The sequence below is a fragment of the Oncorhynchus gorbuscha genome, linkage group LG02 (genome assembly GCF_021184085.1).
Source record: "Oncorhynchus gorbuscha isolate QuinsamMale2020 ecotype Even-year linkage group LG02, OgorEven_v1.0, whole genome shotgun sequence".
In the NCBI taxonomy this organism is placed as follows: Eukaryota; Metazoa; Chordata; class Actinopteri; order Salmoniformes; family Salmonidae; genus Oncorhynchus; species Oncorhynchus gorbuscha.
This window is the reverse complement of record NC_060174.1, coordinates 75,608,597-75,624,704: the sequence shown is the minus strand read 5'-3', so window position 1 is coordinate 75,624,704 and position 16,108 is coordinate 75,608,597. Positions and strand designations below refer to the sequence as shown.

The following is a 16,108-nucleotide window of genomic DNA, read 5'->3' as shown; positions in this document are numbered from 1 at the left end:
CTGAAAGAGAAGTAGGAAATAACAGAATGAAGTAAACATTTCACTATTAGTCTACACCTGTTGTTTACAAAGCATGTGACAAATAAAAATGAGATATTTCCGTGGTAAGTTAAGTGAATTCACTAGTTGGGTCCGTGTGTGTGTGTGTGTGTGTGTGTGTGTGTGTGTGTGTGTGTGTGTGTGTGTGTGTGTGTGTGTGTGTGTGTGTGTGTGTGTGTGTGTGTGTGTGTGTGTGTGTGTGTGTGTGTGTGTGTGTGTGTGTGTGTGTGTGTGTGTGTGTGTGTGTGTGTGTGTGTGTGTGTGTGTGTGTGTGTGTGTGTGTCTACCTTCAGCTCTGTCATGCCCCTGGTGTCTATTTTGTAGCCCATTTTCAGTTCATGCAGGATATCGACTGTGCTCTGGTTGACATGGATTCTGTAAGCTGGGATATCAAACAACAACAGCAACAACAGTAAACAATTACCATTAGTTATTCATGTCTATAGAGCATCAACACTTGTGACATCATACAGTACTCGCATATCCTACATATATTTATATTTTCATTCACTGGTTGATCATAAATGTATTTATTATTGAGTAACAAAATATAATTTATTGTGAGCCCATTGACAATACTCACAAGAGCAGTTTTTTTTGTGCAGCAATTCATATGTATGGCCACTTGATGGGAGTAGATGTGAAATTTCCTGTACTCATGTCACTGACTAGTACATACAGTTTATACTCTATGAAATACTCTATGTGTTGCTAGCAATCAGCAGTTAAATAAGCATATATTGTCTTGAAAAATGAAAAGATTAGGAGGTTGTTTATTCATATCATCACGCCAATGGTTTTTATAGTTGTTACTTTAACTCATAACACATACAAATCTCAACACATTATGAAGTTTACCATTGCTGTACTAGCAGAATTGGTGGTGAAAGGATATCTGAGGGAAGCCCGTACACGGAGGATATTTTTATTGAACCCTAAATTTGCCCACTAATTCTACTGATAGTCTTAAAGGATTAGTCAGGACTGCTCATCGTAACCCTCCTTAGCCTCTTGTTGCATGCACACAAACGGCAATACACCTGTCCCTATCCTTAGTGACCTCACACGGCTTGATGGGCCAACAACGAGAGTGAGGTACTCACGCAACCCTGTTGACTCCATTCGAGAAGCCGTGTTGACAGTGTCTCCGAATAGACAGTACCGAGGCATCGTCAGACCCACCACTCCTGCCACCACAGGGCCTGGTGGACACAGAAACACACAGACATACTGATAAGATAAGAAGTAGCATATGTCCTGATTTATGACTTGTTATTCATGACATTCAAAAAGCCTCCAATATCTCACAAAAGTCTCTGGAGAAAAAATGGCAAATTTAGTTTAATTGCAGAATATCCTTTCATTATTTAGCAGAGATGTTAGAATATTTGTATTGTTTGTCAATTATGTCTTTTACCATACCTAAAAGTAGTCAATTCTGTGTTACTAGAAACACGCAAAACCTTCTATATTAATTGGTAGGGTAGAGTAACGAGAAGAAAGCATTAGGCAGTGAAGACTAACAGGATGACAGGGCTTAGTGGATGACATTGCACCATTCCAGGAATATGTTCCAGATGGGGATCAGGTAAAAATACACTTTTGCTCCAATAGACTGACATGTTCTATAGAATTCCAATACTCATTCTCAAATGTCATTAAATATAACATGTCAAAAGTATAGTTTGCTTATGTATTGAATTGTACTATTCACCTAATGACTTTGTTGCATATGCATGAACTGCAATGCATAGCAGTTGATCTCATGGACTGCCAGTCTATAGCTCCATCTATGAATTTGACAGTAACATGTCTCCAGACCCATTTATGCACGCATGAGTGTAAGTCGCTTTGGATAAAAGTATCTAGTAAATGGAATATGTTGTTATTATTATATTATCCCCCAGCTTAATAGCCAACCAAGTGGCAGGGCTACCGTTTAGCTAAAAAACAAATGAAGAATTGTGGTTTTCAAGAGAAAAGGCCAGTCAATTAGTCTACATTTTGAACGATGAGGCAGAGGATAAAAATATGACAAAGAATTTTAGATGGTCCACGCACCAGAGTGAAGGCCGATGCGAATCTTGACCTTGACATCAGGCATGTGCCTCATCTTGAAGGTTCCAATACAGTGGAGGATGTCCAGGGACATGTTGGACATCTCAGCTGCGTGGCGTCTACCGTTCCGGTTTGGAACTCCAGAGGCTACCATGTAGGCATCTCCGATGGTCTCCACCTGAAGGCCACACAATCAATATCTTTATTGTCCCAATTGGGAAATTTGTCAAAATTAGGAGGAGGTGACATAAACTCATGCACACTAAGGAATGCAGCCATTTACTTCCAGGATTTGTATTGAAAGTAGAACAAGCTTCCATTGCATCACTAATAGGACACAACTATTTTGCAGCAGGACAGGATTCTCACCTTGTAGACATCATGCTGCCCGATGATGGCATCAAAGAGTGTGTAGAGATCATTGAGTAAGTCTACCACCTCAATGGGCTCGCTGAGTGCAGATATGGTAGTGAAGCCCACAATGTCACTGAAGTACAGAGTGACCTCAGAGAAGTGCTCTGGTTTCACAGGCTTGCCCGTCTTCAGGGCCAGGCACACAGACCTATGGTGTAAAATAAGACAAGGGAGTTGATAGAGGGATGTGGATAGAGGTTAGGAGAATAAATTACCAGCGGCCAATGAATAAAATTGTTTTTTGCCTTGCACAGTAATACAATTCAATATTCTCAATACAGAGACATTTTTTAAGAGTTCAGCTTTTAATGTGAAGTGGGAGGAGTGGGGGGGGGGGGACTGACCTGGGCAACATCTGGGCCAGCAGCTGATCAGTCTTTTTCCTCTCCACCTCCAGCTCCTCTGTCCTCTCCCGAATCAGGTCCTCAAGGTTAGTAGAGTACTGCTCCAACATACGCAGCATTGAGTCTATGATGTTGGTCTTCTTCCCCTTGGTTATACTCTTGAACTAAAGTATGAAAGGGAAACACAGCATGCAGTGAGGAAGTGAAGTATGTTACATATTACTGTAATATAGTTAACAAAAAGCATGTTGTTTTGAGTTCTTGTTAGCTTGAGACTGAGTTCATTGTGTTCAGATGTGTGCTCATGCATGTCTATGAAAAAACTGTAGGGTCAATTCAACCCCTCTGTACATATGGCTGACTGAATACCAGGCCGATCCGAGGTGCCTGGAACCAGCAGAGCTGCTCACCAAAAGCAGAGATGAAAGACAGGACCTAATCACTCTCTCCCCCTTCCCCGACACATTCAGGATTAAAGGTCCAATGCAGCCATTTTTATCTAAATATCAGATCATTTCTGGGTAACAATTAAGTACCTTTTCTGCAGTTGTTTTCAATAAAAAGTGTCAAAAATAAACAAAAATAGCTTCTTGGCAAAGAGCAAGCAAGAATGTTGCTAGTATTGTCTGGGAGTGTTCTGAGTGGAAAGAGGAAACTGTTATTGGCATAGAGGGTTGGAACTGTTTGATGTTGATGTTACCTGGCAGGCCAAAACTCCAACCCTACAAAACAGGCTGAAATTACAGGCGGCCTTTTGAAACAGCTCTTGCGCTAAAAGTGTATTATCTACATTTTCAGAATTTCACAGTATTATTCCAACCTCATAGTGAGGAAATATAGTATAAAGTGGTGTAGTGGTATTTTTTTAGGTGACGGAGCGATAAAAATGTAATTTCCTCAATCAAAGTTTTTACTGACAGACGTAGCCAATTGAATAACCTATCATTATAGAATATGCATGATATGAATCCTCCAATTGTAATGTCTGCCTATACCCACGTATTATCTCAAGAAAACGTTATATTTCTAATACCCTCAAACAACAAGTTAGGCATAGGCAACCTTAAAGTCCAAACTGCATCTCCATGCCAAACATTTGATTTATATCCATCATATTCATGGGAATATGCAGATTTGTAGGCCTCCTTGCAAGCACACACTTTTTCAAATGTTCTATAGGATTGAGGTTAGGGCTTTGGGATGGCCACTCCAACACCTTGAATTTGTTGTCCTTAAGCCATTTTGCCACAACTTTGGAAGTAATGCTTGGAGTCATTGTCCATTTGGAAGACCCATTTGCGACCAAGCTTTAACTTCCTGACTGATGTCTTGAGATGTTGCTTTATATTCACATAATTTTCCTCCTCATGCTGCCATCTATTTTGTGAAGTACACCAGTCCCACCTGCAGCAAAGCACCCCCACAACATGATTCTGCCACCCATGTGCTTCACGGTTGGGATGGTGTTCTTCGGCTTGCAAGCCAACCCCTTTTTTCACCAACCATGACGATGGTCATTATGGCTAAACAGTTCTATTTTTGTTTCATCAGACCAGAGGACATTTCTCCAAAAAGTACGATCTTTGTTTCCATGTGCAATTGCAAACTGTAATTGGGCTTTTGTTATGGTGGTTTTGGAGCAGTGGCTTCTTCCTTGCTGAGCGGCCCTTCAGGTTATGTCGATATAGGACTCGTTTTACTGTGGGTATAGATACTTTGGGGCGGCAGCGTAGCCTAGTGGTTAGAGCGTTGGACTAGTAACCGGAAGGTTGCGAGTTCAAACCCCCGAGCTGACAAGGTACAAATCTGTCGTTCTGCCCCTGAACAGGCAGTTAACGCACTGTTCCCAGGCCGTCATTGAAAATAAGAATATGTTCTTAACTGACTTGCCAGGTAAAATAAATAAAATAAACTTTTGTAGCTGTTTCCTCCAGCATCTTCACAAGGTCCTTTGCTGTTGTTCTGGGATTGATTTGCACTTTTCACGCCAACGTACGCTCACCTCTAGGAGACAGAATGCGTCTTCTTCCTGAGCGGTATGATGGCTGAGTGGTCCCATGGTGTTTTTACTTGCGTACTATTGTTTGTACAGATGAACGTGGTACCTTCAGGCGTTTGGAAATTGCTCCCAAGGATGAACCAGACTTGAGGTCTTTGTTGATTTCTTTTGATTTTCCCATGATGTCAAGCGAAGATGCACTGAGTTTGAAGGTAGTCCTTGAAATACATCCACAGCTACTCCTCCAATTGACTCAAATTACCCTATCAGAAGCTTTTAAAGCCATGACATCATTTTCTGGAATTTTCCAAGCTGTTTAAAGGCATAGTCAATTTAGTGTATGTTAACTTCTGACCGACTGGAATTGTGATACAGTGAATTATAAGTGAAATAATCTGTCTGTAAACAATTGTTGGAAAAATGACTTGTGTCATGCACAAAGTAGATGTCCTAACCGACTTGCTAAAACTTATGGCTGGGGGGCAGTATTGAGTCGCTTGGATGAATAATTTGCCCAAAGTAAACGGCCTGCTACTCAGTCTCAGTTGCTAATATATGCATATTATTATTAGTGTTAGGTAGAAAACACTCTAAAGCTTCTAAAACTGTTTGAATGATGTCTGGGAGTATAACAGAACTCATATGGCAGGCAAAATCCTGAGCAGAAATCAAAACAGGAAGTGAGAAATCTGAGCTTTGTTTGTATTCACCAGAGTCCCCAATGAAATCCCCTTGAGATATTAATGATGTTGCACTGCCTAGGTGTTCCACTAGATGTCAACCATGTATAGAAATTTGAATGAGACATCTACGGTGTTGTGGGAGTGAATGAGTGCAGAATCTATCAGGTGTCTGGCAGTCAGCCATTTTCTGATCACGCCTATTCCTCATGGTATTCACTTGCGTTCCATTGCTCATGAAGACACAAAGGAATACTCCAGTTGGAACTTTATTGAAGCTATATGCTAAAAACATCCTAATGATTGATTCTGTACTTAGTTTGAAATGTTTCTTCGACCTGTAATATAACTTTTTGAAGTTTTTGTCCGATGTAACGCTGACCAGAATGAGCGTTTGGATATCTATACCAAACGCGCTAACAAAAAAAGGTATTTGGATATAAATAACGGACATTATCGAACAAAACAAACATTTATTGTGGACCTGGGATTCCTGGAGTGCTTTCTGATGTAGATCATCAAAGGTAAGGGAATATTTATCATGTAATTTCTTGTTTATGTTGATGCCATCATTGTGGCTATTGTGACATTTTCTTCTGAGCGCCGTCTTAGATTATTGTATGGGTTTCTTTTTCCGTAAATTTTTTTACAAATCTGACACAGCGGTTGATTTAAGGAGACGCATATCTATAATTCCATGTGTATAACTTGTATTATCATCTACATTTATGATGAGTATTTCTGTTGAATGATGTGGCTATGCAAAATCACTGGATGTTTTTGGAACTAGTGAATGTAACGCGCCAATGTAAACTCATATTTTGATAAATATTAACTTTATCAAACAAAACATACATGTATTGTGTAACATGAAGTCCTATGAGTGTCATCTGATGATCGATATGACAACAGCCAGTGAAAGTGTAGGGGGACAAATTCAAAACAACAGAAATCACATAATTAAAATTCCTCAAACATAGAAGCATTTTACACCATTTTAAAGATAAACATGTTGTTAATCCCACCACAGTGTCCGATTTCAAAAAGGCTTTACGACGAAAGCACACCAAACGATTATGTTAGGTCTGCACCTAGTCACAGAAAAACAAAGCCATTTTTCCAGCCAAAGAGAGGAGTCACAAAAAGCAGAAATATAAATGTAGAAATGCAATAAGCTAACTCTCACGTGTGCGTTTGTGATCAGCTCATGGCCTTCTGGCAGACCCCTAACTCAATCAGCACTTATTCTCTCCTCCTTTCCAGTAGAAGCCTCAAACAAGGTTCTAAAGACTGTTGACATCTAGTGGAAGCCTTAGGAAGTGCAATATGACCCCATAGACACTGTATATTCGATAGGCAATGACTTTCTGGTTGGATTTTTCACAGGTTTTTGCCTGCCATATGAGTTCTGTTATACTCATCCAAGCTACTCAATACTGCCCCAAGCCATAAGAAGTTAAAAGATTTGGCATGGGTCCCTAGGTCCTCAAAAAGTTCTACAGCTGCACCATAGAGATCATCCTGACAGGTTGCATCATCGCCTGGTATTGCAACTGCTCGGCATCCGATCATAAGGCACTACAGAGGAAAGTGCGCACAACCCAGTACATCACTGGGCCAAGCTTCCTGCCATCCAGGACCTATATATTAGGCAGTGTCAGAGGAAAGCCCCCAAAAATGTCAAAGACTCCAGTCACCCAAGTCATAGACTGTACTCTCTGCTACCGCACTACAAGCGTTACTGGAGCGTCAAATCCAGATTGAAAAGGCTCCTCAACAGCTTCTACCCCCAAGCCATAAGACTGCTGAACAATTAATATATTGGCCAACCAGACTATTTACATTGACCCCTCTCCTGTTTGTTATCTATGCATAGTCACTTTACTCCTGTGTACAAATGACCTTGACTAACCTGTACCCCATCACATTGACTTGGTGCCGGTACCCCCTGTATATATCTTTTACTTTTTATTTTTTTATTTCACCTTTATTTAACCAGGTAGGCTAGTTGAGAACAAGTTCTCATTTGTAACTGCGACCTGGCCAAGATAAAGCATAGCAGTGTGAACAGACAACACAGAGTTACACATGGAGTAAACAATTAACAAGTCAATAACACAGTAGAAATAATATTTTAAAAAGAGTCTATATACACTGTGTGCAAAAGGCATGAGGAGGTAGGCAAATAATTACAATTTTGCAGATTAACACTGGAGTGATAAATGATCAGATGGTCATGTACAGGTAGAGATATTGGTGTGCAAAAGAGCAGAAAAGTAAATAAATAAAAACAGTATGGGGATGAGGTAGGTAAAATTGGGTGGGCTATTTATCGAAAGACTATGTACAGCTGCAGCGATCGGTTAGCTGCTCAGATAGCAGATTTTTGAAGTTGGTGAGGGAGATAAAAGTCTCCAACTTCAGCGATTTCTGCAATTCGTTCCAGTCACATGCAGCAGAGAACTGGAATGAAAGGCGGCCAAATGAGGTGTTGGCTTTAGGTATGATCAGTGAGATACACCTGCTGGAGCGCATGCTACGGGTGGGTGTTTCCATCGTGACCAGTGAACTGAGATAAGGCGGAGCTTTACCTAGCATGGACTTGTAGATGACCTGGAACCAGTGGGTCTGGCGACGAATATGTAGCGAGGGCCAGCCGACTAGAGCATACAGGTCGGCAGTGGTGGGTGGTATAAGGTGCTTTAGTGACAAAACGGATGGCACTGTGATAAACTGCATCCAGTTTGCTGAGTAGAGTGTTGGAAGCTATTTTGTAGATGACGTCGCCGAAGTCGAGGATCGGTAGGATAGTCAGTTTTACTAGGGTAAGTTTGGCAGCGTGAGTGAAGGAGGCTTTGTTACGGAATAGAAAGCCAACTCTATATTTGATTTTCGATTGGAGATGTTTGATATGAGTCTGGAATGAGAGTTTACAGTCTAGCCAGATGCCTAGGTACTTATAGATGTCCACATATTCAAGGTCGGAACCATCCAGGGTGGTGATACTAGTCAGGCATGCGGGTGCAGGCAGCGAATGGTTGAAAAGCATGCATTTGGTTTTACTAGCGTTTAAGAGAAGTTGGAGGCCACGGAAGGAGTGTTGTATGGCATTGAAGCTCGTTTGGAGGTTAGATAGCACAGTGTCCAAGGACGGGCCGGAAGTATATAGAATGGTGTCGTCTGCGTAGAGGTGGATCAGGGAATCGCCCGCAGCAAGAGCAACATCATTGATATATACAGAGAAAAGAGTCAGCCCAAGAATTGAACCCTGTGGCACCCCCATAGAGACTGCCAGAGGACCGGACAGCATACCCTCCGATTTGACACACTGAACTCTGTCTGCAAAGTAGTTGGTGAACCAGGCAAGGCAGTCATCAGAAAAACAGAGTCGAAAGCCTTGGCAAGGTCGATGAAGACGGCTGCACAGTACTGTCTTTTATCGATGGCCGTTATGATATCGTTTAGTACCTTGAGCGTGGCTGAGGTGCACCCGTGACCGGCTCGGAAACCAGATTGCACAGCGGAGAAGGTACGGTGTGTTTCGAGATGGTCAGTGACCTGTTTGTTGACTTGGCATTCGAAGACCTTAGATAGGCAGGGCAGGATGGATATAGGTCTGTAACAGTTTGGGTCCAGGGTGTCTCCCCCTTTGAAGAGGGGGATGACTGCGGCAGCTTTCCAATCCTTGGGGATCTCAGACGATATGAAAGAGAGGTTGAACAGGCTGGTAATAGGGGTTGCGACAATGGCGGCGGATAGTTTCAGAAATAGAGGGTCCAGATTGTCAAGCCCAGCTGATTTGAACAGGTCCAGGTTTTGCAGCTCTTTCAGAACATCTGTTATCTGGATGTGGGTAAAGGAGAACCTGGAGAGGCTTGGGCGAGTAGCTGCGGGGGGAGCGGAGCTGTTGGCCGAGGTTGGAGTAGCCAGGCGGAAGGCATGGCCAGCCGTTGAGAAATGCTTGTTGAAGATTTCGATGATCATGGATTTATCGGTGGTGACCGTGTTACCTAGCCTCAGTGCAGTGGACAGCTGGGAGGAGGTGCTCTTGTTCTCCATGGACTTCACAGTGTCCCATTACGTTTTGGAGTTGGAGCTACAGGATGCAAATTTCTGCCTGAAGAAGCTGGCCTTGGCTTTCCTGACTGACTGCGTGTATTGGTTCCTTGAACGGAGCATGCTTATCTAAAATGGCGAGGAAGTTACTTTTAAAGAATGACCAGGCATCCTCAACTGATGGGATGAGGTCAATGTCCTTCCAGGATACCCGGGCCAGGTCGATTAGAAAGGCCTGCTCACAGAAGTGTTTTAGGGAGCGTTTGACTGCGGCTCCGTGGTGGATACAGGCAATGAGGCAGTGATCGCTGAGATCCTGGTTGAAGACGGCGGAGGTGTATTTGGAGGGCCAGTTGGTCAGGATGACGTCTATGAGGGTGCCCTTGTTTACAGATTTGGGTTGTACCTGGTGGGTTCCTTGATGATTTGTGTGAGATTGAGGGCATCTAGCTTAGATTGTAGGACTGCTGGGGTGTTAAGCATATCCCAGTTTAGGTCACCTAACAGAACAAACTCTGAAGCTAGATGGGGGCGATCAATTCACAAATGGTGTCTAGGGCACAGCTGGGAGCTGAGGGGGGTCGGTAGCAGGCGGCAACAGTGAGAGACTTATTTCTGGAGAGAGTAATTTTTAAGATTAGTAGTTCGAACTGTTTGGGTATGGACCTGGAAAGTATGACATTACTTTGCAGGCTATCTCTGCAGTAAACTGCAACTCCTCCCCCTTTGGCAGTTCTATCTTGACAGAAAATGTTATAGTTGGGTATGGAAATCTCAGAATTTTTGGTGGCCTCCCTCAGCCAGGATTCAGACACGGCAAGGACATCAGGGTTAGCAGAGTGTGCTAAAGCAGTGAGTAAAACAAACTTAGGAAGGAGGCTTCTGATGTTGACATGCATGAAACCAAGGCTTTTTCGATCACAGAAGTCAACAAATGAGGGTGCCTGGGGACATGCAGGGCCTGGGTTTACCTCCACATCACCCGCGGAACAGAGGAGGAGTAGTATGAGTGTGTGGCTAAAGGCTATCAAAACTGGTGGCCTAGAGCGTTGGGGACAAAGAATAAAAGGAGTTAGATTTCTGGGCACGGTAGGATATATATCTAGCGCATAATCCACAGACAGGGGTATGGTGGGGTGCGGGTACACAGGAGGTAAGCCCAGGCACTGGCTGATGATGAGAGAGGTTGTATCTCTGGACATGCTGGTTGTAATGGGTGAGGTCACCGCATGTGTGGGAGGTGGGACAAAGGGGGTATCAGGGGTATGAAGAGTGGAACTAGGGGCTCCATTGTAAACGAAAACAATGATAACTAACCTGAACAACAGTATACAAGGCATATTGACATTTGAGAGAGACATACAGCGAGGCTGTCATGTTTTGTCATATATTGTCTTGTCATTATGCTTTCCCTTCTGTTCGTTTCCCCCTGCTGGTCTTATTAGGTTCGTTCCCTTTTTCTATCCCTCTCTCTCCCCCTCCCTCTCTCTCCTCTCTCTATCGTTCCGTTCCTGCTCCCAGCTGTTCCTATTCCCCTAATCAATCATTTAGTCTTCCCACACCTGTTCCCGATCCTTTTCCCTGATTAGAGTCCCTATTTCTCTCCTTGTTTTCCGTTCCTGCCCTGTCGGATCCTTGTCTATTGTTCACCGTGCTGTGTTTGTGTATCGCCCTGTCGTGTCGTGTTTCCCTCAGATGCTGCGTGGTGAGCAGGTGTCTGAGTCTGCTAAGTTCAAGTGCCTTCCCGAGGCAACCTGCTGTTCAAGATCGAGTCTCCAGTCTGTTCTCGTCATTACGAGTGGAATTATGTCTTATGTTTGTAGAATTACTTTACTGGATTAAAGACTCTGTTTTCGCCAAGTTGCTTTTGGGTCCTCATTCACCTGCATAACAGAAGGATCCGACCAAGAATGGACCCAGCGACTATGGATTCTCTCTACTCTACTCTCGAGTTCCAGGGAGCGATGCTCGGCAGACACGAGCAGGAATTGTCTGCTGCTCGGCATGCCATTGAGACCCTGGCCGCTCAGGTCTCCGACCTCTCAGGACAGTATCAGAGTCTTCGGCTCGTGTCACCAGCTACTTCCGGTTCTTCCGAGCCTCCGGAACCTAGGGTTAATAACCCACCATGTTATTCTGGGCAGCCCACTGAGTGCCGCTCCTTTCTCACCCAGTGTGATATAGTGTTCTCTCTCCAACCCAACACATACTCAAGAGAGAGAGCTCGGATTGCCTACGTCATATCACTCCTTACTGGTCGGGCTCGGCAGTGGGGCACAGCTATCTGGGAGGCAAGCGCTGAGTGTACTAACAATTATCTGAACTTTAAAGAGGAGATGATAAGAGTTTTTGATCGTTCAGTTTTTGGGAAAGAAGCTTCCTGGTCCCTGTCTTCCCTATGTCAAGGTAATCGATCCATAACGGATTACTCTATAGAGTTTCGCACTCTTGCTGCCTCCAGTAACTGGAACGAGCAGGCGTTGCTCGCTCGTTTTCTGGAGGGACTCCACGCTAAGGTTAAGGATGAGATTCTCTCTCGGGAGGTTCCATCCAGCGTGGATTCTTTGATTGAACTCGCTATTCGCATTGAACGACGGGTAGATCTTCGTCACCGAGCTCATAGAAGAGAGCTCGCGTTAACTGTGTCTCCCCTCTCTCCGACACTACCATCTTTCCCCACTGACTCTGGTGTTGAGCCCATGCAGCTGGGGGTATTCGCATTTCGACTAAGGAGAGGGAACGGAGAATCACCAACCGCCTCTGTCTCTATTGCGGTTCCGCTGGTCATTTTGTCATTTCATGTCCAGTTAAAGGCCAGAGCTCATCAGTAAGCGGAGGGCGACTGATAAGCGCTACTAGACGGTCCTCTCCGTCAAGTACCTGTACTTTACCGGTCCATCTACGCTGGACCGGACAGCTTCCTGCAGTGCATTAATAGACTCTGGGGCGGAGGGCTGTTTTATGGACGAAGCCTGGGCTCGGGAACATGACATTCCTCTCAGACAGTTAGGGAGCCCACGGTCATGTTTGCCTTGGATGGTAGTCCTCTCCCCAGTATATTATATGAAACACTACCTTTAACCCTCACTGTATCTGGTAACCATAGTGAGACCATTTCTTTTTTGATTTTTTGTTCACCTTTTACACCTGTTGTTTTGGGTCATCCCTGGCTAGTGTGTCATAATCCTTCTTTTGATTGGTCTAGTAATTCTATCCTTTCCTGGAACGTTTCTTGTCATGTGAAGTGTTTAATGTCTGCTATTTCTCCTGTTTGTTCTGTCCCCTCTTCTCAGGAGGAACCTGGTGATTTGACAGGAGTGCCGGAGGAGTATCATGGTCTGCGCACGGTCTTCAGTCGGTCCAGAACCAACTCCCTTCCTCCTCACCGGTCGTATGATTGTTGTCCTGTTCTCTTCAAGAAGCATTTTGCATCCGCTCCTATCCTTGTTGCACCTGACGTCACTAAACCGTTTATTGTTGAGGTTGACGCGTCGGGGGTGGGCGTGGGAGCCATTCTGTCCCAGCGCTCCGATACTGACGATGGGGTCCACCCTTGTGCGTATTTTTCTCATCGCCTGTCACCGTCGGAACGTAACTATGATGTGGCTAACCGCGAACTGCTCGCCATCCGTTTAGCCCTAGGCAAATGGCGACAGTGGTTGGAGGGGGCGACCGTTCCTTTTGTCGTTTGGACTGACCAAGAGAACCTTGAGTACATCTGTTCTGCCAAACGACTGAATGCGCGTCATGCTCGTTGGGCGTTGTTTTTCGCTCGTTTCGAATTCGTTATTTCTTATTGCCCGGGTACTAAGAACACCAAGCCTCATGCTTTATCCCGTCTCTTTATTTCTTCTGTGGCTTCTACCGATCCCGAGGGGATCCTTCCTGTTGGGCGTATTGTCGGGTTGACTGTCTGGGGAATTGAGAGACAGGTTAAGCAAGCACTCACGCACACTGCGTCGCCGCGCTTGTCCTAGTAACCTTCTTTTCGTTCCTGTTTCTACTCGTCTGGCTGTTCTTCAGTGGGCTCACTCTGCCAAGTTAGCTGGCCATCCCGGCGTTCGGGGTACGCTTGCTTCTATTCGCCAGCGGTTTTGGTGGCCTACTCAGGAGCGTGACACGCGCCGTTTCGTGGCTGCGTGTTCAGACTGCGCGCAGAAGAAGTCTGGTAATTTTTTTTCTGCTTCTGCTCCTGGTCTTGCTGGGTCTCAGTCTGTTCCCTGCCATCGCATCTCTCCTGTTCTTGTTCCTGCCCTTGCTGTGTCTCAGTCTGTCCCTAGTTGTTACTCTCCTGGCCTGTTTGGTCCTGTTTGCTCTAAAGCTTTCAGTTCTCTACCCGTGTCTCATTTTTTTTTAGAGTAGTACCCTAGTTTCCCTTTTTATCGTTTTTCGTTACGGTCCTGAGGAGAGGAGTTGGGTTCTTTCTCGGGACGTGCTGGACCGTTTGTGATCTATGATTTCCTCCGTTGCCGCCAGTGTTCCTCCTCGAGAGCGCCAGGAGGCGCTCGGTGAGTGGGGGGGGTACTGTCATGTTTTGTCATATATTGTCTTGTCATTATGCTTTCCCTTCTGTTCGTTTCCCCCTGCTGGTCTTATTAGGTTCGTTCCCTTTTTCTATCCCTCTCTCTCCCCCTCCCTCTCGTTCCGTTCCTGCTCCCAGCTGTTCCTATTCCCCTAATCAATCATTTAGTCTTCCCACACCTGTTCCCGATCCTTTTCCCTGATTAGAGTCCCTATTTCTCTCCTTGTTTTCCGTTCCTGCCCTGTCGGATCCTTGTCTATTGTTCACCGTGCTGTGTTTGTGTATCGCCCTGTCGTGTCGTGTTTCCCTCAGATGCTGCGTGGTGAGCAGGTGTCTGAGTCTGCTAAGTTCAAGTGCCTTCCCGAGGCAACCTGCTGTTCAAGATCGAGTCTCCAGTCTGTTCTCGTCATTACGAGTGGAATTATGTCTTATGTTTGTAGAATTACTTTACTGGATTAAAGACTCTGTTTTCGCCAAGTTGCTTTTGGGTCCTCATTCACCTGCATAACAGAGGCATACAGTAATCACAGGTGTTGAATTGGGAGAGCTAGCTAAAACAGTATGTGAGACAACAACAGCTAATCAGCTAGCACAACAACAGCAGGTAAAATGGCGTTGACTAGGCAGGGAGGGTCGGATTAACTACACACAGAGCCTGAGTGCGGCTGGGGCCGACAGATAAAACATAAACAAGCAGAATGGAGTACCGTGATTAATGGACAGTCCAGCATGCATCAGCTATGTAGCCAAGTGATCAGTGTCCAGGGGGCAGCGGTGGATGGGGCAGGGAAGCTGGACTGGCGAGTATTATCCAGGTTTTTAAAAAACTGGCTGGCTGTGCAGAAGGTAAAAGCCGCTAGCAGTGGCTAACAATGACTAAATAGCTTGTAGCTAGTTAGCTGGTTAGCTTCTGGAGGTTCTTGAATGTGTTCTAAAAGTAAAAAATAATAGCGATTCCGTATCACATTGGGTGAGGCAGGTTACCGGGAGGTATAATCGAATTAAAAATTGAAAAGAGATTGAAAGTAAATATGGGTCCAGTGAGTGGTTGGGCTGGCTGGGGATGCGGCGATTCAGACATATAGACTCATTATTGTTATTTATTGTGTTACTTTTGATTTTATTTTTTACTTTAGTTTATTTAGTAAAAATGTCTTTTAACTCTGTTTCTTGAACTGCATTGTTGGTTAAAGGCTTGTAAGTAAGCATTTCACTGTAAGGTCTGCTACACCTGTTGTATTCAGTGCATGTGACAAATAAAATTATTTGATTTGAACAAGTTGAACCAGTAGGCTATAGACTAATGTAAATACAAATACATATAGTTTCATATAATTGCACTGTTTTCAAGGATAAATATCGGTGGGGCAAAATCAATTTTTTTTGTTGTTGATGCATGCTTGACTCCACCCTTGCTCTCCATTCAAACTGGACTACATAAGCGTTTCACGAAAACAGCGCATAAAGAGCACTAGTAATAGTGTATTTTTGTAGGCACTAACTCCACAATGGCTGTTTGGCCAAAGCTTATTGGGAAATTGGGGAGGCAGGTGGTTAGAGTGTTGGGCCAGTAACCGAAAGGCTGCTAGATCGAATTCCTGAGCTGACAAGGTAAATATGTTGTTCTGCCCCTGAACAAGTGTCACGACCCTACCACTGAGGAAGTACAGTTCCCGCTCAGCCCAGTCAAAACTGTTCGCTGCTCTGGCCCCCCAATGGTGGAACAAACTCCCTCACGACGCCAGGACAGCGGAGTCAATCACCACCTTCCGGAGACACCTGAAACCCCACCTCTTTAAGGAATACCTAGGATAGGATAAAGTAATCCTTCTCACCCCCCCCCCTTAAAAGATTTAGATGCACTATTGTAAAGTGGCTGTTCCACTGGATGTCATAAGGTGAATGCACCAATTTGTAAGTCGCTCTGGATAAGAGCGTCTGCTAAATGACTTAAATGTAAATGTAAATGTAACGACTTCCCCCGAAGTTGGTTCCA

At 44.5% G+C, this 16,108-nt stretch overlaps 1 protein-coding gene across 1 annotated transcript in view; it reads right to left on the bottom strand.

Annotated features, from left to right (window-relative positions):
- LOC124009850 (retinal guanylyl cyclase 2-like) overlaps positions 1–16,108 on the bottom strand; it is a 33,935-nt gene that overhangs the window by 1,922 nt on the left and 15,905 nt on the right. Inside the window, exons 12-16 of the mRNA XM_046322058.1 lie at positions 2,856–3,019; positions 2,467–2,659; positions 2,101–2,275; positions 1,143–1,241; positions 327–421 (exon numbers count right to left, since the gene is read on the bottom strand). Of these exons, the coding sequence (XP_046178014.1) occupies positions 327–421; positions 1,143–1,241; positions 2,101–2,275; positions 2,467–2,659; positions 2,856–3,019 (726 nt within the window). The remainder of the gene's footprint in view (positions 1–326; positions 422–1,142; positions 1,242–2,100; positions 2,276–2,466; positions 2,660–2,855; positions 3,020–16,108) is intronic.